Here is a 21,825-nt window from a genome sequence, read left to right as displayed (position 1 = left end):
TCGCTTTCTTGCCGGCTCGCGGCCGAAGCTTAAACAGACTGTGTTTGCACAAAGATATGCCCTAAATTTGATTTTTAATACACGTCTCGTATAAATGAATGAGACGTTCTTCGCTAGCATGACATTGCTACGTGTGAATGATTGAATGAAATCAGAAGCATGGCGTCTCTCTCAGTTAAGAATGTATTGTATTTAGAATCTATAATATATCGTTGATTTGAATGAAACCAGAAGCATGGAGTCTGTCTCAGTTCAGAATGTATTGTATTGTATTTGCCATTTTTACTGTTTGACTTACGTCAGCGTACGTGGCGTGACGTCACTTCAGGAGGCGTGGTTAAGTGCCCTGTACGGAGGGGTCAATATATGGCTGCAGAATAAGAACTTTGTTTCCTTCATAAAAAGTAAAATTGATTTATTTTTTGAAATTAATACAGATCAAACGGGAGCCTGTACAAGATGGGAAGCATTCAAAGCTTACATTCGAGGAGAAATTATTTGTTATACAAGTTCTAAATCCAAACAACAAAAGTAGAGATGTGTGATTTATAGAAGCAAATAAAGGAGTTAGAAAATGATTTAGATCAGGTAGATGATCCACTTAAACATAAAGAATTGCTATTTTTAAGAAGTTAACATAATAAATTATCTACAGATAAAGCGGCAAAAAGTTCATTATGGCTTAAGCAACGTTATTACGATCAAGGTGAAAAGCGGGTAAACTTTTGGCTTGGAGGATTAGAAAATTACAAACAGAACGGGCAATTAATAGCATAAGGACATCTAATGGAGATTTGACTGTTGACCCTCAAGAAATTAATAGTACTTTCAGGGATTTCTATGAACAATTGTATAAATCCGAGATACAACAGACTCCGTTTGAGTTGGATACATTTCTTGATTCACTTGTATTTCCAGTGCTATCAGAGGAGGCAAACCAAAAGTTAGATAACCATCTGACAGAAGAAGAAATTTCTGCTCCCATTCAAAGTATTAACACTAATTGTGCTCCTGGGCCCGATGGACTGACTATAGAATTTTATAAAGCATTTCAAAAACAATTATTGACTCAATAGATGGACATGTATAAAGAATCATACAATAAAGGAGACTCTTCCTCCTACATTGAGACTTGCGTTGATTACCCGGATCCTCAAACCTAATAAGCCTTCCACAGAATGTTCCTCGTATAGATCAATAAGCTTGATGGGATGCGATACAAAAATACTTTGCAAAGCCCTGGCAATAGCATTGGATCAGTATATTCCAAGTTTAATACATAATGATCAAAACAGTTTTGTTAAAAAACATCAAGGATTTCACAGTATTCGAAGAGTTTTGAATATATTACATGAAAAGGCAGAGTGTAAAGACACAGTACTGCTGTCGTTGGATGCATGTCAGGCCTTTGACAGAATTGAATGGTCATTTTTATTTAATGTTCTACCGCGGTTTGGATTTGGCAATAATTTTCTTAAATGGTTAAAAATTTTATATACAAACCCTACTGCTAATATTATAGCTAACAGTTAACACTATTATGTCTGTGCATAATGTGTTTTTTTTTTGTTTGTTTTTGTTTTACTGTTATTGAGTTGTTTTTGTAAAATTATATATGAAAAATCTAGTAAATATATTGTTTAAAAAAAAAAAACATCTAGGTCTGGAGATTTGATAGGCCACGCCAGAACCTTCATATGCCTCTTACAGAGCCACTCCTTGGTTTTCCTGGCTGTGTGCCTCGGGTCCTTGTCATGTTGAAAGACCCAGCCACGACCAATCTTCAATGCTCTGACTGTGGAAAGAGGTTGTTCCCCAAAATCTCACAACACATGGTTGCCGTCATCATCTCCTTAATATAGTGCAGTCGTCCTGTCCCATGTGCAGAAAAACACCCCAAACCATGATGCTACCAACCCCATGCATCACAGTAGGGATGGTGCTCTTGGGATGGAACTCATCATTTGTCTTCCTTCAAACACACTTAGTGGAATTATGACCAAAAAATTAAATTTTGGTCTCATTTGACCCCAAAACTTCCTCCGATGACTCCTCTGTATCATCCAAATGGTCATTGGCAAACTTAAGACGGGCTAGACATGTGTTGGTTTGAGCAGGGGAACCACTTCAATTGAGATTGACCGTCATGTTTAGCTTCTTCCATTTTCTAATGATTGGTCCAACAGTGGACCTTTTTTCACCAAGCTGATTGGCAATTTCTCTGTAGCCCTTTCCAGCCTTGTGGAGTTGTACAATTTTGTCTCTGGTGTCTTTGGACAGCTCTTTAGTCTTGTTCATGTTACAGGTTTGAGTCTTACTGATTGTATGGGGTGGACAGGTCTCTTTATGCCGCGAACGACCTCACACAGGTGCATCTGATTAAGGATAATACATGGAGTAGAAGTGGACTTTTAAAGGCGGACTTACAGGTCTTTGAGTGTCAGAATTGTAGCTGATAGACAGGTGTTCAAATACTTATTTGCAGCTGTATCACGCAAATAAGTCGTTAAAAAAATCATACATTGTGATTTCTGGATTTTTCTTTTTAGATTCTTTCTGTCACAGTGGATATGCACCTACGATGAAAATTTCAGACCCCTCCATGATTTTTAAGTGGGAGAACTTGCAATATAGCAGGGTGTTGAAATACTTATTATCTTCACTGTATCTCATGCATGTATATTATTATTGGTGAAATCTGTGGAGTATATATGGCTGATATACATAATACTGTAGCACGTGTAAATTTCGAGTCTACACAATATCCTACTCTAATGCTGTATGTGACTCTCTTGACCTCCATCTCTTGTGAGCCACGTGATCTGCACAACAGTTTAGACCTGATCTCTATGTTCAGACACATCCACAAAAGTCACATGATCACAAGGATTATCCCCCTTGACTTAAATCTACATCCTAGCAATCAGCCATGGTTTAATACAAGCAGAGACAGAGAGGGACAACTAACAAGACATGAGGTGATATGTGGTGAGCAATAAGTCCTTCAGCAGTCAATAATCTGTTACATGGTATAAGTGTGATGAGGTTTTATTGTCTTCATGTACTGGTCTGTATGGAACCTATAAAATATTTATAGCATCTCATTGTAGCGTATATAGGTTGAATGAAAACGTAATTTATTTGGGAAATAAATTAAAGTTAAACGCTTGCGTTCCATTTCCGATTTGGTGTAGTTTTAAATTTAAGCATTATAAATCTAGCTTTGTCTCAACAGGGCCCTGTGTCACTTTGTGTAGGTATAAAATGTAATAGAAATAAAGCAAAACAAAATAAGGCAAAGGGAGAGTTGCTGTCCCATTTGGATGTGGTCACAACTTTCCTTCCAAATTAACTGGTGGTTTGGCCTGGAATGCTGATGGAGGCTTGCTCCAGCTGCACCGACCGATCGTGGCTGGGAAAGGCGATCTGTATGGCTAGCTTCTACGACTGAAAAATGTAACCGGCTTAGCTTGTGGCGGGTGCTTACGCACATGGTGGTGCTGGATGTGCCATGGACAACAAACGAAAGGGAAGGGTTTTGGCCAAAGGCAGCTGGCTGGTGGGGTGCCAGCAGGACCAGACGAGAGAAGAAAACCCCAAGAAGCAAACCTGAGAGAAAAGAGAGTCAGCATATCCAGGGCATATCCAAAAGATGGAAGGGCAACTGACCTGATGGCTGATCAGTCTGGATATGGTGTAGAATTTGGACTATGCAGGTTTAAAATCATAAAGTAAATTTTTTCCAACGTTTCTTTCACGGGGGGCACAGTGGTGCAACTGGTTAGAATGTTGGCCTCACAGTTTTGGGGGCCGGGGTTCAAATCCTAGCCCAACCTATGTAGAGTTTGCATATTCTCCTTGTGCCTGCGTTGGTTTTCTCTGGGTATTCCAGTTTGGTCCCACATCTCCAAAACATGGATTAACTGGGAACTCTAAATTGCCATTAGGTGTGATTGTGAGTCTGACTATCTGACCCTATGTGCCCAGCAATTGTCTGTCAACCAGTTCAGGCTGGACCCCACCTCCTGCCTGTTGATAGCTGGGATAGGCTCCAGTACTCCCATGACTCTCGTGAGGATAAGCAGCTGAGAATATAAAAGTAAGTTTCTTTCGGCTTGTCCCTTTCGGGGAATATGAATGAATTAATATTTATTTCACGCAAAGTGTAATTGATTAACTTTGGCTGTGAGTGATTGGTTGATTACCGGTCAAAATCACATTTCTCGCTGCTCTAAGCCATAATTCAGCCAAACAATTCTGTAAAACTGATAGTTATTCAGAAAAAGTTCAAAAACAGAGATCAAGGCATACATTTGGAATGTTTTATTTTCAGTTGACACGGACCACAGGCGAGGTTGCAGTTCCTCACAACACTAGTGGGTGGTGCATTATGTCCATGTTCCATGAATCAAGAATTGACAGGAAGCTGCTAATTAGGTTAAGGTCCATTTAATGTATCTTCACCCTTTTTGTTGATCCGGATTGGTGGGACCTTTGGGAGTCCAGATTTCGAAGATAGATATTAATTAGTTTATGACACATGAAGACTGTCCAATACCATGGTAGCTTTGAAGAATGCACTTTATCAAAGTAGGGGTGTGGCGGGGGGTTGTTCTTGAACCTAGATCAGAGTCACTACATCATATGAGGTAGGGAGATATTTATTTTCAAATTGGATGTGTCAGAGCTGTTGGGGCACTTGGATACTGCATAAAAAAACTAAACTAAACTTGCTCAAAGAAAGATGGGCCATTGCTGCTGCTAACTTGCCTGGGTAACACTGTGTCACACTTCGATGAGGATCCATGATCCAAAATGTAAAAAAAAAAAACCAAAACATTATCTTACCGAAATAAATTCCATGCATTGTTCAGTTTCAAATAAGTTGGTACATTTTGAGGAACGTAAATAAAACCGAAAACAATGATTTGCAAATCTTTTCCTTCCTATGTTCATTTGAATACATGGCAAAGACAAGATAATGTTCAAACTGATGAGTTTTTTTTTTTTGTGTGTGTCCAAATGTTCACTCGTTTTGAATTTAATACCCGCAACACATGCCACAAAGCGAGGATAGGGGAATATCTACTGCTGTGTTACATCACAATTCCTTTTAATAACAATCAATAAGCATTTGGGAATTGAGGAACCTAATTGTAGAAGTTTGGTAAGTAGACTTTTTTTTTTCAGTTGTTGCTTAAAGTGCCACTGGCCCCAAAAACATTACATTTAGTATGTCAATAACCAAAAAAATTCAGCCGGATGGGACCCATCCGTTTGTTTACAGCATGTCAGAATGTTGCTGTGTATGGATTTTTTTCATCTCCCGCCATGAAAATTCTCTCGAGGCATTTGCGTTGAAGAACCAGGAAGGGACGTTTTTTGCAGACTCCTACAGCAGCAGTGTCAAGTGTCTTTACAAATTTTACCAGCTAGAAATTAGCTGTTTTTTCTGCATGTTAGCCAAAATGCCGGCTTGTTGTGTTGCTGGATTCTGCTCAAACACTCGAGAGGATGGATTCACTCGTCACCCGTTTCCAAAAGACCCGGTTCTACGTGAAAAATGGATTGCACAGGTGCAAAGGACAAGAGCTTCCGCACCAGATGGTAAGCGCTGCGCAAGTCCAGCTTGGTGAAGATCCAGCCTCCCTTATCACCTTGACTGTGATGTCGTTCAGTCCTCGGTAGTCGATGCAGGGTCGCAGCGTGGAGTCTTTCTTCTTGATAAAAAAAAAACCCGCAACGGCTGGTGAGGATGAGGGGCGAATGAGTCCGGCTGCCAGCGAGTTCTCGATGTAGTCCCCCATGGCTTGATGCTCTGGTCCTGTTAACGAGAACAGTTTCCCTCTGGGAGGAGAGGTGCCTGGCAGGAGTTCAATCGCGCAGTCGTATGACCGATGTGGCGGCAGAGACTTTGCCTTAGATTCAGAGAAGACCTCCCGGAGGTCATGGTAGCAGGAGGGCACCGCGGTCACCTCCGGGGCGGTACTAGGTTCTGTTAGCCGAACCGGCGCGACTTGGATCCCCTTGTTTTCCTGGACAGCGAAACAGCAACTGCGACAGTCCTCTCCTCAAGTCTTGATCTGACCCGTGGCCCAATCTATGTGCGGGTTATGTTCTTCGAGCCACGAGCTGTCCCAGGATGATGTCGCTTCTACGTGCGCTGAAGACATTAAAGCTAATACGCTCCGAGTGAGCGTCCGGAAAGCTCATACGGAGAGTCTCAGTGCGATGTGTAACCCGACAAAGGAACTTGCCGTTGGCAGCATAGGCGTTACGAAGCCCTTGCGTGGGGAAAGTTTCTGTACCCAGCTCCTCGACCACGCGGGGATTTATCAGGTTTGCGTCTGACCCGGAATCTATGAAAGCAGTCACAGTGCATGAACGGGAGTCTGTTCCCAAGGTGAGGTGAAGAAGTGACCTCCCTGACTCCGCCGCGATATACCGCACACTCACCGGAGTAGAGATCATGATGTCGGGGTGCTTTGGTCGAATCGGGCAGCGGGCAATCAAGTGTCCCAGATGCCCACAGTAAAAACAGCGACCCTCCCATCGCCGGCGCAGACGCTCCTCCGCTGGCCCGTCAAGACCCTCCACCTGAATGGGTTCAGCCGTGGATGACCCGGCAGCGGCCGGACTGGACCCCTCCCTCTGTCCCTCAGTCATCGTGGCTAGTTGACCCTGCATTACAAGTCGCTGGTCAACCTTGAGGGCCAACGCGATGAGCGCGTCCAGCGAAGGAGGGAGATCCACAGCGATGAGGAGACCGCGGATTTGGGAGGAAAGCCCCCTGGAAAAAGACGTCGTGCAGGGCGTCCTCGTTCCATCGACTCTCGGCGGTGCAGATCCGGAACTCGATCACGTAGTCTGAGACGTGATGACGGCCCCGGTGAAGCGTCAAGAGGCAGGCCGCCGCTTTACGCTCCGGCGCCGCATACTGGAACACCTGAGTGAGTGCGCAGATGAATGACGTCCAAGAACGACAAGTTACTGAGTTACGACTCCATTCAGCCGTTGCCCATGCCTCTGCCCTTCTCATCATGTGGGAAATGACAAACGCGATCCTGGAGCGGTCTGTGGGAAAGGCGGACGCCTGCAGTTCAAAATGGAGATCGCACTGAGCGAGGAAAGGCTTGACGTTCCTCGAGTCGCCTGAGAATCGTTCCGGTCGGGAGAGCGGGGTAACACTGCTACAGGGGAGCTCCGTGGCGAGTGGTGCGGGCGGAACCGGTGGTACCGGTGGAGTGGCCACCGTTGGCATGGCAACCACGCTTGCCTGGGAGGCTCGTCACGGCTCCAGCCGCGTGCAGATCTCATGGAGCTTCTTGTTGGTTACCTGGAGAGCAGACTCCTGCTCCACCAGGCGTCTGCCCTGGACTTGCGGGGAGCGACAGATAGCCTCTGAGTCGGCTGGGTCCATGTTTAGGCCAGATCGTTCTGTCATGAACGGGGCTCGAAAGTGGACCCATATGCACGACTCCAGAGACAAGCAGACAGTACAGAGGAAACCTTTATTCAGTCCAAGGTCAGGGATCAGGCAGACAGTCCAAACAAGCAGAAGTAACAGTGCGGCAGGCTTATGAGGGTGGTCAGTGGACAGGCGTGGGTTGGTACACAGAGAGCAGAAGTCAGGCAAACGGGAGTGCGGGAACGAGGCATCAAGGACGACGATCTGGCGGAGGAGAAGTCCTCCCCCGGGTCCTATATATACTGGGAGGTATCAGCCGGGACAAGGTGCAGGTGTGCGCTGACTAATTGGCTGGCCACGCCCAGCCTGGGCAGGAAGCCAGGAGCATGACACAAGTACTCCAATGTAATGGACACTCAGCTATAACGGATGACCCCCGGCCCCTATTAGTCCATTACATCAAAGTTCCACTGGAGTACCATGAAGCGCTAACCCCATTAACTTATAATGTACCGAGTCAAGGTCACCAGCAGACCGTTCCAGCTTTACAGTGTTGATGTTCCACTGCTTCCCCTCCTCTCCCTTCCTCACTGAACTATTATCACGCCTGAGTTTTTGCCTCAATATTTTGCTTGGCTTGGTAGTTCCCAGCAGCTGTCTCCAAAGCCCTCAGCCCCAAAAGGCCTGATAGGACTAATCATTCATCATCATGGAATGGATGTGGTAGAACATTGAAGTACCACGGTATCAATATCAACTTTGTTTTTAGATAGCTCTTAAAACATTGATTGGACCACACATGACCAATTAATCTCTCATGAGTCTTTTAAAATACTTTTGACCCATGATGTCCTGCATAAAACCAATTAAGTACAAAATAATTATAATTCCCAACGAGTAATCTCTTAAATTGGAAAATTTAAAGCTATGAACTCTATACTTCACACTTGGATTTTTTAAAATTCCCAGTTCATTGTAAGGAGAATAATAACGATGTGATGGGCCAAATACTTCTGGACTGAATATGCATAGCTGTTGTCACAACTCGGTTCTACGGTTCTTCTTGGTTTTGTTATGCCACTATATACTGTTCAATTTTAGTCTTACTCAGTAATGTTGAAATCCCATTATTTTAGCTACTGTTCTTTCCTTATTGATGTTTGAGCAAACATCTGTGTTGCATAGTCCCCACGTATTGTAACTTGTCTGCATGTGTATTTAGGTATTTATTCTCGAGTGCGTTACTTCGTGCATCTGGGTTTGTGCAAAATGTGCACCATGGCACATAGCTGCTCCATGTGGGAATGTGTTTATGGGATTCTACTTCAAGAGCATGTCGGCGCAATTACTACAAGCACATGCACAGTTGCACAAGCACACACTGATATTTATGAACACGGATGCTTTTATATGCTGTTTGTGTGCAGTGTCTCAGCTGTGAAATTTAATGTAGCTCGAGATAAAGTTAAATGTCATTACATACAGCGTGCAGTGAAATTTTCCCCACAGACTCACACTATCTTGAGTCGAAGTCACCAGCGCCCCATCTTCACTATACAGTGTTGCTTCCCACTCTGGAGATGCCGGATGATTGACCATAATTTCCTCAAAGTCGTCCAGAAGTCGTTCTCCATCGCCTCTTCAAACTCCTCCCATGCCCATGTTTTTGCCTCAGCGACCAACAAAGCTAAATTCTCCTTGGCCAGCCGGTGTCCATCAGCAGCCTCAGGAGTCTCACAGGCCAAAAAGGCCCTTACCACTGGCGTCTCCCAATGAGTTTGGGGATTGCCACCACAACAGGCATCGACTTATGGTCACAGCTCCAGTTGGCTGCCTTGGCAATAGAGGGGTGGAATATGGTCCACTCAGACTCAATGTCTCCCACCTCCTTCGGAATGTGGGTGAAGTTCATCCAGAGGTGTGACTTTCTTTCTGACAGATCCTCCAATACATCTGGGCCTGTTAGGTCAGACCTGCATCTTCCCCCACCATCGGAGGCAACTCACTAACAGGTGTTGATCAGTGGACAGCTCTGTCCCTCCCTTCATCCAAGTGTCCAAGACATGTAACTGCAAGGCCAATGATATGATCACAAAGTCTCTCATTGAGAGGTGACCTAGGGTGTCTTGGTGCATGTATGGACACCATTATGCTTGAACATGGTGTTTGTGGTGGACAATCCGTGGGAAGCACAGAAGGCCAATAACAGAACACCACTCGGGTTCTGATCGGGGGGCATTCCTCCCAATCACACCCTTCCAGGTCTCACTGTCATTGCGTACATGAGTAATGAAGTCCCCCTGAAAATTTATGGAGTCCCCAGCAGGAGTGATCTCCAGTACTACCTCCAAGGAGTTCAAAAAGGGTGGGTATTCTGAACATAGGTATATAGCATCAAACAACAGTCAGGACCCATCCCCCCACTTGAATGCAGAAGGAGGCTACCCTCTTGTCCACCAGGGAGGACCCCAATGTACAGGCGCTGAGCCGGGGGGCAACAAGTAAACTCACACCTGCCTGGTGCCTCTCACCAGCTCAACTCCAAAGTGGAAAAGTGTACTAACCCCCTCAAGAGGACTGGTACCAGAGCCCAAGCCGTGTGTGGAGGAAATCCTGACTATATCTAGTTGGAACCTCTCGACCTCGCACATCAGCTCTGGCTTCTTCCCTGTTAGAGAGGTGACATTCCACATCCCTTGAGACAGTTTCTGTAGACGGGGATCAGATCGCCAAGGTGCATGCTTTTGGCCTTACCCAGCTCACATGGCACCTGAATCTTCTGGGCGGTGAGCCCATGGGAAGGGGGAGACACGTTACCCTTTCGGGCTATGCCCGCCCAAGCCCCATGGTTGAAAGCCCGGCGACTGGGCACTCACATCCGAGTCCCACCTCCAGGCCTGGCTCCAGAGAGGACCCCGGTGATACGTGTCCAAGCAAAGTAAATCTAGATCCATTACTTTTACTCATCAAAGGGGTTTATGGAGTCATGCTTTGTCTAGTCCCTCAGCTGTTAGGTAACCCTGCAAGCCCCATCTTGAAGGCCCCAGACAACTTAGCTCCTAGCATCATTGGGACACACAAATCCCTCCCCCTCCACCCTAATAATGTCACAGCTCAAGGCGGGGGGTGATGCATCTGCATATTTAAAAGTGGGACATCTGCGATGTTTCTGCTGACTTCGATCCTGTCCAATTTAAGCATTGCCACTCATTCTGCTCAAATGTGGTACAAATAGTCTTATATGGAGAATTCTCCATATGCTCGAAGAGGTCGCTGAAATCCGTGTGTGACTTAAGCATTTACGAGTAACGTTCCCGTTCCCCAGAAAATGTGTTAATGAACTGATTTTGATTCAATTGATTGAATTGATTGATTGAATTACAGTAGTGGCATGATCACTCTTAAAATACATCTGTCATTGAACACCTCTGTGGAGCTTGCGTTTCTGTCTGCCTGCCTGTGCTCTGATCAAATTCACAAAAACCCTATTCGAACAGCTATTCCAAAATTTAAATGTGGTCTCATTAGGCATAAATTTAGATGACCTTTCTGACACTAAATTCTCATTCCACCAAGCATACCTCTAAGATCACAGACTCGCTGGCCCAGTATGCCGAGCACTGTTCAGACAGGTTTACCAAATTGGCAAACAAGCACATCACTTGTTCGAAAATCAAGATAAGTTTGTTATTTTCAACCAAACTTGCACCATTTATGAAAATATGTAATGTAAAAAAAGAACAAAGGTCGTGATATAATTAAATACCTGCTTCTTGCAACCCATGATATCCATCCATCCATTTTCTTAGGAACTTATCCTCATGAGGGTCGTGGGGCGTGCTGGAGCATCTCCCAGCCGTCAACAGGCAGGAGGCAGGGTACACCCTGAACTTGTTGCTAGGCAATCGCAGGGCACATACGGACAAACAACAGTCGCACTCACAGTCACACCTAAGGGCAATTTTGAGTCCCTAATTCATCCATATGTTGAAACCAGAGATCCCGGAGATAACCCATGCAGGCACAGGAAGAACATGGAAACTGAGGATTTAAACCCTGGTCCTCAGAACTGTGAACCCAATGCTTTACAGCTGCTCCACCATGATTATTGATGTGTCATTTCTTTATGTCAATAGGAAAATCACTGCAGGCGAATAAAGATTCTGGGGGACTGTTATTACTGTGTATCAGGGCTGACCCAACCAAAGGCTGACCATGCCCACTGCTGCGTGGAGATGGGCCTTGACATGATTGACACCATAGCGTGAGTCACACAAACATGTATGCTTCCTTTCCCACTTCGAATAACTTCATAATGTACTTGTGATCATACCTCTTGCTCTATCGATCCATTCATCCATACATACATACATCTGTCCAGCCATCCATCGATTCATTTTCTGTATTGCTTATGTTCACTGAGGTCACAGGTCGTACTTCTAACTCATCATTATTGATTAAACTAATTCATTTACGTAAGAATCCTACAAAATGATATACTTATGATGCTGTAAAGACTAGGGGATTACTCTTATGATGATAACTGACATTGTGGATCATTTTCATGTCTCTCATGAAAGACATTTTCAATTGATCAATGAGGGCTTGTTTTGAGGGCTTAATAAATTTGCTTCCTTGGATTTTAGAGGAGTACCAGTAATTTAGATACATATAATTAGTTGTAATCATCACTTGATGACAACACTTCTAATCTAGGCATATTGTTATTTTGTACCCAAAGGTGCCAGAAAAACATGAAAAATACGTGCATATTCCATCCACCAGTGGTCCAATGTCAATATATCAAACTGCAGAAATGAATGATTCATCATTTTTGAAAAAGATGAATACAATCTCTATATTTCTTTTTCACAAATCACACTGGTTTTATGACACAGAGTCCCTGATCGTTCCTTCAAAATTCATACAAATATTTTTTTCATGAATGCAAAACACGAATACTACAGATAACACATTTTACAATGTTAGTCACAAACTACTTGGAAAAAGTGTTAATGCTGATGATTCTAAAACATCTATTAAATTATGTCAGTGCCTTTGATTTATGGTTGCATCGTAAGCCTTTAACTAATTTTCTTGTGTGAGCCCTCACTTGTCATGTTCATTTGCTCCTCCTCTGTCTGATTGGAGCGATGCAGCAAGAAGATTTGTCACAGGAGACAGGGGGTGCCACATACATTTATCCTGTGTGTGAGTTCTGTCATTTGACGCCAATGAGGGGACCAGCACTACTCTCGAACAAAGCCTTAACATGTTCCCCCAACTGTCTGCGGACTTTCTATCCCACATCCCCCTTAAGAAGGGAAAAGCAAAATACACGCAGAAAAAGCTTTTTTCTGGGCGATGATGAAGCCCATGGCAGCTAAAATCATTGTCTCAGCTGCAGGCGGGCATTAGCCTAATTTGGCCGCCTATCATGTGCATGGCCAAGCCACTGCCCCGGGTGGTACCGTCTCTGGCTGCCTGCACACAGCTGTTTTCCATTTGATTCTAATTCGACCATGCCTTCCCAGTCTGCTACACTGTGTATGACCTTGATTTGGAATTAAACCACTCTTAATGCCATGCCCTCATCTTGGAGTCCTACATTTGGGTCCGCCCCCGTGCCACTGGTTCATGCCAGCCGCCACCTCATGACTCTTCATACGGTCCGCCTCACTGTCAAAACGGCCACGTCACTCGAAAGCTTCCTTGCAGTGGCATCAAGAACTAAGGCATCAGATGAGGTGTGGGAGGTATGCGCAGATTTGCCGTGTATTCAAGTGTGAACACAGCAAGCTGGTTCCGCTCAAGTGGCAGCCAGAAGATTGAAAGGAAACTGATTATTTTCAGTGGAAGTTCTGTGTAAGACTTTTTCCAGGAGCTTGCGACATGCCCGACAATGCCTGCTCAAGTCAGTCACGGAGCCATTGTGTCTGGGTCGGAACAGAGTCCAATCAGTCCATGTTTTTGCCATTCATTCCATTGCAGCGATCAATTCTGGGTTATACTTTCCAGGCAGGAGAGTACTTGGGTGTCTTCTGGTAGGAAAGAGGAGAAGGAGACTTGGTGGTGGAACCCCAAAATACAGGAAGATGGAGAAAAGGATCTCTACAGGTTGGCCAGACAGAGGGATAGAGATGGGAAGGATGTGCAGCAAGTAAAGGCGATTAAGGATAGCGATGGAAATATGTTGACTGGTGCAAGTAGTGTGCTAAGTAGATAGAAAGAGCACTTTGAGAAGTTAATGAATGAAGAAAATGGGAGAGAAGGTAGAGTAGAAGAGGCGAGCGTGAATGACCGGGAAGTGGCAATGATTAGTAAGGGAGAAGTTAAAAAGGCATTGAACAGAATGAAAAATGGAAAGACAGTTGGACCCGATTACATACCAGTGGAAGTATGGAAGCAATTTAGTGAGGTGGCTGTGGATTTTTGATCAACTTACTCAATAAATTATTTGTGGGAGAGAAGATGCCAGAAGAATGGAGGAAAAGTGTGCTAGTCACCATTTTAAGGACAAAGGTGATGTTCAGAACTGTGGAAACTACAGAGGAATAAAGATGATGAGCCATACAATGAAGTTAAGTTAAGAGTAGTGGAGGCTAGAGGATGCTTGTGGAAAAGTACAGGGAAGGTCAGAAGGAGCTATATTATATCTTTGTAGACCCAGAGAGAGCCTATGACAGAGTACCAAGAGAGGAACGGTGGTACTGTATGCGTAAGTCTGGTGTGGCGGAGAAATATGTTAGAATAGTACAGGACATGTATGAGGGCAGCAGAACAGTGGTGAGATGTGGAAGGTGTCTGAATGGAAAAAGATGACACGCTGTGGCGACCCCTAACGGGACAAGCCAAAAGAAAAAGAAGAAGAATAATAACCACCATGAACGAAGACAGGATTACCAAATTTTGAAATGATAATGCTAATGGCCCTGGGTAAAACTCAATTTAAATGAGCTGGGAATTCTCACCAAGTTGGGTTCTTGGACATACGAAGTTCTATGAATTGGGGAAATTGGTGGATAATGCACACTAGTCCCCTTCGTTTAGTGACAGATCGACTTGAATCTCACCATGAAATTGGGACATCCTCTTGTAAAAACGGGCCAGCTCATGGAGTCATCTACGTTTATGGAGGGAAGTTATCACCTCACAGACTGTGCCTGGAAGTTTACTGAGGTATACACTCAGTTACCTTTGTGTCATCTGTCTGACTCTGCAAATTAAGGGCGTGATCCTGGAAGACCCAGACCCTTCTCCTAATCACACATAATGTCCACAAACTCCACGCTTACCTAGAACATTCACAGCCTTCCACCGACAGAGAATTGAACCACTCACACCCCCCCCCGCCAAATTATTTTATTCAACTGCAGGTGAGAAGGGGGACTTTCACCATTTCCCCTCTCAACGTTCAGCTACTAGAACTGGGAAAACATCATGCTGAGCTTAGCGGAGCTTTCTCCTTAGTCAAAATGCATCTCTACCGGTACTTTACATTGTCTAGTGGCAAGGGGGAAATGGGGGTGACTGGTCCCAATGCCCTGGCCACCATGAATGATTGCATCGTTCCAGCTACTGGTTGAACAGCGGGGGGCTAGCGGTATTAGGGCTGATTATAACTTTCCATTCGTATGCCTGGCTCGCCTCCCTCACACCAACAGCTGCACCATGTTAAGAGAATATGCCCGGCTTCAAGAGCCAAGAATCCCCTCACTCAAACTTCCACATGGCTTTGGCCACTGGTACGGCAAAAGTATTGAACTTCAACAACCAAAATGAACCAACTAACCATATTTTAGGACATGATATATGGCTACACCACCAATATTACCGACACACACATAAACGATGTAACTGGCCAAGATTACTCGACTGCTCATGGCCTTGGAATTGGAACAGGGACACCTTGGTCAATTCCCGTAACTGCAGCTTGGATCAAATTGAGATCCCTCCCGAAGGTAAGTCCCAGAGGTCTTATTCCATACTGTATTTAGGAGTAATTTGGGGCCTGCCTCTGATCATTTTGTAATTTTTTTTTTTTTTTTGGGGGGGGGTGGGTGGTTGGCAGATCATGTAATACATGACGGTTCGGACAGCAGCCATTAGTTCAAAGGAGCCGCCTTGCCCCCTAAGAGCGAATCTGCGCATTTCAGATGGCCCACCCTGCCTGTGGCAGTGGGTCCATCATGAATGGTCAAATTGGGTGCGCCGCTGGGCACACATCACCAGCACACACTCACCTTGAGAGAGGCCGTATCGATCAAACTATCGTCTGAGAGCAAAGAGGATGCCATGCATTCCAGACCGCCATAGCTGTGGCCGTGCGTCTGTCATTGGTAGACGAGATGGACGTTCCACTGGGTGCACGTTGGCAATGGACAATTGCCATTGAGATCCCTCCTGAGGGTACATCCCAAGGGTCTCATTCCATATTTGGGTTAGGCTTGGTGTCTGCCTCTCATCATTTTGTATTTTTTTTTATTGGCAGATTGACATACAAATATTGGGTGGGACAGTGGACAGGACACACATATTCCAAAACGCCCGTCCTGCCTTTGATTGCGAGTCCATCATGGGTGGCCAAGTTGAGCGTGCTACTGTGCGCACTTCGACCGTAGTCCAATGCAGAACAGGCAGCTGTTCAAGATCAACTCAGTGCTTAAATATCCTCATTGTGGGTCCTAGGGAAGGCTCCTTGTCAAGAGTGTTTTGAGACCTTGGCTGTGCAATCCATTCATGAGACTGAAAAAAACATTAAATATGAGGCTGTGGCCACGTGAGCTCACTGCATCATTCTTCCCACCCACCTCCCATTCACCCATTTTGCATGGAGCGGGTAGGTTGTCCAGCTGTGGGCGAATGAGGTCTCCTAATACCCAGTCGACACATGCATTGCTATCGGTGTGCCCTGACCCTGTTTCCCCTGGGCAGGCACCCACCCATGACCCACCTTCAGATGTCTGTGCCAATGTTGGCAAACTACCTGAACCATCTTGAAACACGGACTGAGTAGTCAAATGCTCTTGCGAGTTGAAGGGTTGGCAGATGACACCCTGTGGTGCAATAAAAAGGAAGGGCCCAGAAACAAATGTTGGAATCCAGGTGCACCTCCAACCTACTCACCCACTGCCCAAGCCTACACTGTGGAAAGCAGGAGGGCTGCCACGGTGTGCACAAAAGTCACAAGTGTGTGCGCTGGTGGAGCTGCTGCAAGTTGCAGATCTTGGTAGTAGTTGGCGATATTGAAAAGAAAGAGCTTTGAAAGCTGAATTGTAGAAATAAATTCCATGTGAATAGCAGTTGAACAACACAGCTCTGATTTCTGAGTCAGGGCTTCATGCATAGCAGAGCATCTCTGTCACTGTGATCAAGGCCAAAGATCCTTAGCCACATCCATAGGCTTTGTGGAAATATGAGAATAATGCGGAAATCCATCTGAACTCAGGGATTCCCTGATTGTCACCATCTTCGCGAGAGGAGACGAGGCACTTTGGACCCATTAAAAAGGCATCTGAGTCTTATTTATAACGGGCAATGTACTGGCCCAAATAGTGGGCAACCATCAATTGCTGCTGTTAGAGATCTTCCTAGAGTCAAAGCTTCTGACTTCCCAAAGGAAGCTAAAACATGATTTTTTACAACTTGCTCACTGCAAGAGCAAAACAAAAATCACACTAGTTCTCTTACATAATGTTCATTGTAACTGCACGGATACTATCTGCAAAAGGTTAACAAGGATAAATATCAGGATCATAACTACAGAAGTAGGATTATGTCTTGACTGACCCTCTCAACACAATCATTTTTCTCATAGGTCAGTGGTAGAGGCAACCGAGGTGGACTTGAACATGCGTGTTGGCCTACACACAGGACGGGTGCTCTGCGGTGTGCTGGGGCTCAGGAAATGGCAGTATGATGTCTGGTCAAACGATGTCACTTTAGCGAATGTGATGGAGGCCGGAGGACTGCCTGGGTCAGTACTCAGTGCCACTACCATGATAACAAGATAAGAAATAGAGCAAATGCAACTAACCCATACTCAGAGATAGTACACATGTCTTCAATTGACATTATGTTTGTGAAAGCAGATATTTCAACAGTTAACTGAAACTCACTGGGGCCATAGAAGATAATGCTTGCTTTAGACACATTGGCAGCTGAGGTAATGATAGAGATACATCTCAAATGAGGTAGAAACATATTAATATTTCATTCAGTGATGCAGACAGTTCGCACAAGTCTTTCAATTTGACATGACCAAGTCTTGGTCACTTCCTAGAACAGCCAACATAGATGACCAAGACATGATGATATGATGTTTTCTTGCAAACATCTTCATGTTTTTTGAGCTATGAGCTTCATGTTTGCAAGCAAAACAACATTGCAAATTTTGTGCATCTTTGGTTGCTGTATTCATTTCCTGATTGTGGACAGAGCTACAGAACACCCCTAAAAATCATGTATGACAGTATTTTCGAGAAGGAATTTTGAAAAACAACAAAATTGACCTTCATGTGATTTTATAGGTGAGATCAGGCTCAATAAACATCATTGTACAATGGTTATTTGGCAGATGGGCTTTTAAAGGAATATTTAGTTTTGAAGTCCTATTTGATCTTTTCCCCTCCTTGTGCTCTCAGAAAGGTTCACATTACAAAGACCACCCTGGAGTGTTTGAATGGTGTCTATGAGGTGGAACCTGGCTTCGGTCACAAGAGACACGTCTTCCTTCAGAAACATCACATTGAGACGTTTTTCATCGTGCCGTCACACAGGCGGAAAGTACACTCAACTCATGTTTTCCTCATTTTCTATTTTCTCTTGCCAGTACATAGCCGGATAGGTAGAACATCTGTCTGTGGTGTAATAGTTAATCCTCTGGCACAGAAAGGGAGGCAGGCCGTGAGTTAAACTGGCACACACATTACTATCTCACTCCAATGGTACATGTGCACAGTACATGCACATTTGATAGATTTTAAAATTCTTCAGTTATAGTGAACATAATTTACAATAAAATTAGAACAGATTTCTGTGCATGAAGGAAATGCATCTATATACTCTAGGTGGTTTACATTTACTTTGTCACGGTGCAAATTCGGATGTGAATTGGATTGGACCGATAAGCAGACTGAGGCGGAGGGACTAGATCTAGAATGGTTTCTTGCTGACTCAGGGTAAGGATATCCAGGATGAGGTGGTGGACCCTTGGGAACAAGGAGCGAGTGAGTGGGAATTGGAGGAAGTGCGGCAGCTTTGCAGTGTGGTGGGTGTTGTCAGTGAGACAAGGAAGGCACGGAAGAAACACTGAAGATGGAGAAGAATACAATCCCGTGAGTGCAGATGCAGGTCCTGGGATAGTTACTTTCATACCACGAAACCTGGAAGTACTGAGAGTTTGCTGGTGAGTCACAAACAAGATTCAATAATCAGCTGAACACCGAAGGAGTTCACAGGTTTTAAATGCAGTCAGTAATGAGTGATGCTTGAAGACAAACGTGCGGCCCAGGAGATACTGATTCCAAGGGAAAGAGAGTGGGGGAGAAAGTGCAAAGTGCCAACCAAGCTCCAAAAGACGAACTGTGGGGCATGAATCATGATAGTCACCCCCTCTCAATGGACGCCTCCAGGCTCCCCACCAGTCTTCCAAGGATGTGTGTCAGAAAAGTCCTTAAAAGGGGAGTTGTCCAAAATTATCTTGCTCAAAATCCAGGATTGTTCCTCAGGACCATATGCTTTCCAGTCCACCAGGAAATGAAATCCTCTGCTCTGGTGCTGCACATCCAGGATGGCCATTGATGACACTGAGGGGTGGAGGGATTACGGCTGGCTGGCTAAGGGCACTGGTGGAGACAGGTTTAAACAGCGACACATGGAATGTAGAATGGATCTTGAAGGATTAGGGAAGTTTTAATTGAACAGAGGTGGCATTAATGAGCTTGGTGATTGGGAATTGAGCAATGTAGTGAGGAGCCAGTTTACAGTATTCTGTTTAGAGTGGGAGGTCACGAGAGGAGAGCCAAACAATCTGACCCACTTTGTATTGCAGAGTAGGAAATTGCCGCGTTAAAGCAGCCCTGACATCATTCCACAAAGATTGGACCTGTCAAATATGCTCCCTCACTGTGGGAAGCATCACTGTATGCTGTAAAAAGCTTTACCTCAGCCACAGACAGAGCAGGACAAGAAAAACGCTCAAGTGTCCTTTGTTAGGCTGGGCCAAGGGTCGGAAACCCCAAATGTCAAAAGAGCCATATTGGACAAAAATACCAAAAAAAATCTGTCTGGAGCCGCAAAAAAAAAATTTAAGACTGATGTAAGCCTTATGATGAAGGCAATACATGCTGTATGTCTATAACAGCTCACTATCCAAATGATATAATCAACATTCATGAGTCAATGTTTATTTTTCCTGCATCGCTTTCTGAAGAGAATGATGCACCATGAGACAACTCTGTTCTACGATGGTGTTTTAAGTTTAACTTCAATTATTGATGCTTTATGTGTTATTGCACTTGTAAAATTGTAGAAATTTAATAACGAATTATTAATGTCATTATTATTTTGAGGATTAAAAAAAAAGAAAATGGAACATGCCTCATGCAAATACAGCCTGCAATTAGAAAAAATAACATCAGCCTTTCAAGAAGGTCTGTCCATTAGCCTCCTTAGTTTTCATCAAATAGTAAATGAGTGGAAGGTAAAATGCAGGACGATCTCTTTTGTCATACATATTACGACACAACCATCCTCGGACCTGAGCAACAAAACAATAATATCAGTGTCATTCCAAATATATATTGAAATAAGAAACCACTGTATTAACACAGACACTATGCTGCTAAATATGTTCTTATGACAGAGTTGTATTCTTAGTCGATGAATGTCACTTATATTTATTGATGTCACTGGACAGCTTCTCAAACTTGGACATGGAAAATGTTAACTTTAATCTTGACACATGACTGCAAGCTCTTGCCTGTGAGGCGATTGCGGTACAGTAGATGACACCACAGTTATCAGCCTCATCAAAGAGGATGATCAGTCTGCATATTGACAGGAAGTGGCAAGACTGGAACTTTGGTGTGGCTAACACAACCTGGCGTTGAACATTAAAGACTGCGGAGGTGATTGTGGACTTCAGGAAGCATCCATTCACCACAGTTGGCACCGATGCCGTCCAACTGACTTGTCTCAATCGTCGAGATCTTCAAGTTCTTGAGAATTACAGTATCACTGGACCTGAAGTGGGAGACGAACATCAACTCCATCCTCAAAAAAGCCCAGCAATGGATGTACTTGCGGCTTCCGAAGGAGCATGGCCTGTAACAAGAGCTGCTGAGACAAATCTACACAGCGATAATCCAATCAGTACTGTGTACCTCCATCACAGTTTAGGTTTGGGGCTGCCGCATAAAAAGAACAAACTCTGACTGCAACTGACAATCAAAACCACTGAACGGATTGTTGGCACTACCATACCCTGCCTTGAAGAATGGAACGCCACTTGGACTAGGTCCAGAGCAGGCAGGATCCTTTTGGACCCTCCACATCCTGGTCACCAGCTATTCCAGCTCCCTGTGTCAGGTAAGCGCTACTGATCAATGCAAATCAAAACTAGCAGGCATTCAAACAGTTTTTTCCCTCTGGTAATTAAGTCATCAGAGAACATACTATTTTCTGCCTTGTGCCATTGTTGGGACACACCCTCACATCTTGCTGGTCCATTCAGTGCGTAATATATTCTGTAGACTATCTCACGATTCGTCACTTAAAACTGCTCCCTTTGCACAATTGTCATTGCACTAGTTTATTACGGGATCCGCGAACACGTAAGGGCACTCTGTACAAGCTTGACATCATGTGGGACGCTGACGCACTCTTACGTTGGCAGCGAAAGCAAATGATTCGGTCCAAGAACTGTTGAATCTGCTTTTCTCCTCAGCTATCGTTTTTCCCTTTGCAATCCATGGACCATCACACAAGCGCGGGTTTATTTTTTTTATTTCAAAGAAGCGCACGTCACAGGCCATGACGCAAATGTTTGTCGACAGAAATGTAGACATCTAATATTTATTCCACACATTTCTACACCAAAAGAAAATGTTAAGAATGTTTGTGTCATGTTTGGCCTCATTCAGAAATCACATTAAAAGAAAAAATATATTTTTCTCTGCTGTAAACTGTTGGCCTCACAGTTCTGAGGACCTGAGTTCAATCCCGGTGCGCCTGTGGGGAATTTGAAATTCTCCCTGTGCCTTCGCGGGTTTTCTCCAGGCACTCTGGTTTCCTCCCCCCCCCAAATAAAACATGCATTAATTGGACACTGTAATTGAACCTAGATGTGATTGTGTGTGCGACTGTTGTCTGTCTCCATGTGCCCTGCGATTGGCTGGCAACCAGTTTAGGGTGTT

At 44.5% G+C, this 21,825-nt stretch overlaps 1 protein-coding gene across 1 annotated transcript in view; it reads left to right on the top strand.

Moving 5' to 3' along the window:
- The window catches only part of LOC133503554 (adenylate cyclase type 1-like), a 126,465-nt gene that overhangs the window by 34,401 nt on the left and 70,239 nt on the right, over window positions 1–21,825 (top strand). The window contains exons 6-8 of the mRNA XM_061825265.1: window positions 11,545–11,672; window positions 17,226–17,384; window positions 18,052–18,193. Coding sequence (XP_061681249.1) covers window positions 11,545–11,672; window positions 17,226–17,384; window positions 18,052–18,193 — 429 coding nt within the window. The remainder of the gene's footprint in view (window positions 1–11,544; window positions 11,673–17,225; window positions 17,385–18,051; window positions 18,194–21,825) is intronic.

The sequence above is a fragment of the Syngnathoides biaculeatus genome, chromosome 7 (assembly GCF_019802595.1).
Source record: "Syngnathoides biaculeatus isolate LvHL_M chromosome 7, ASM1980259v1, whole genome shotgun sequence".
Classification (NCBI taxonomy): Eukaryota; Metazoa; Chordata; class Actinopteri; order Syngnathiformes; family Syngnathidae; genus Syngnathoides; species Syngnathoides biaculeatus.
Note: the sequence above shows the minus strand (reverse complement) of the source record. Positions and strands in the feature narration are given on the sequence as shown.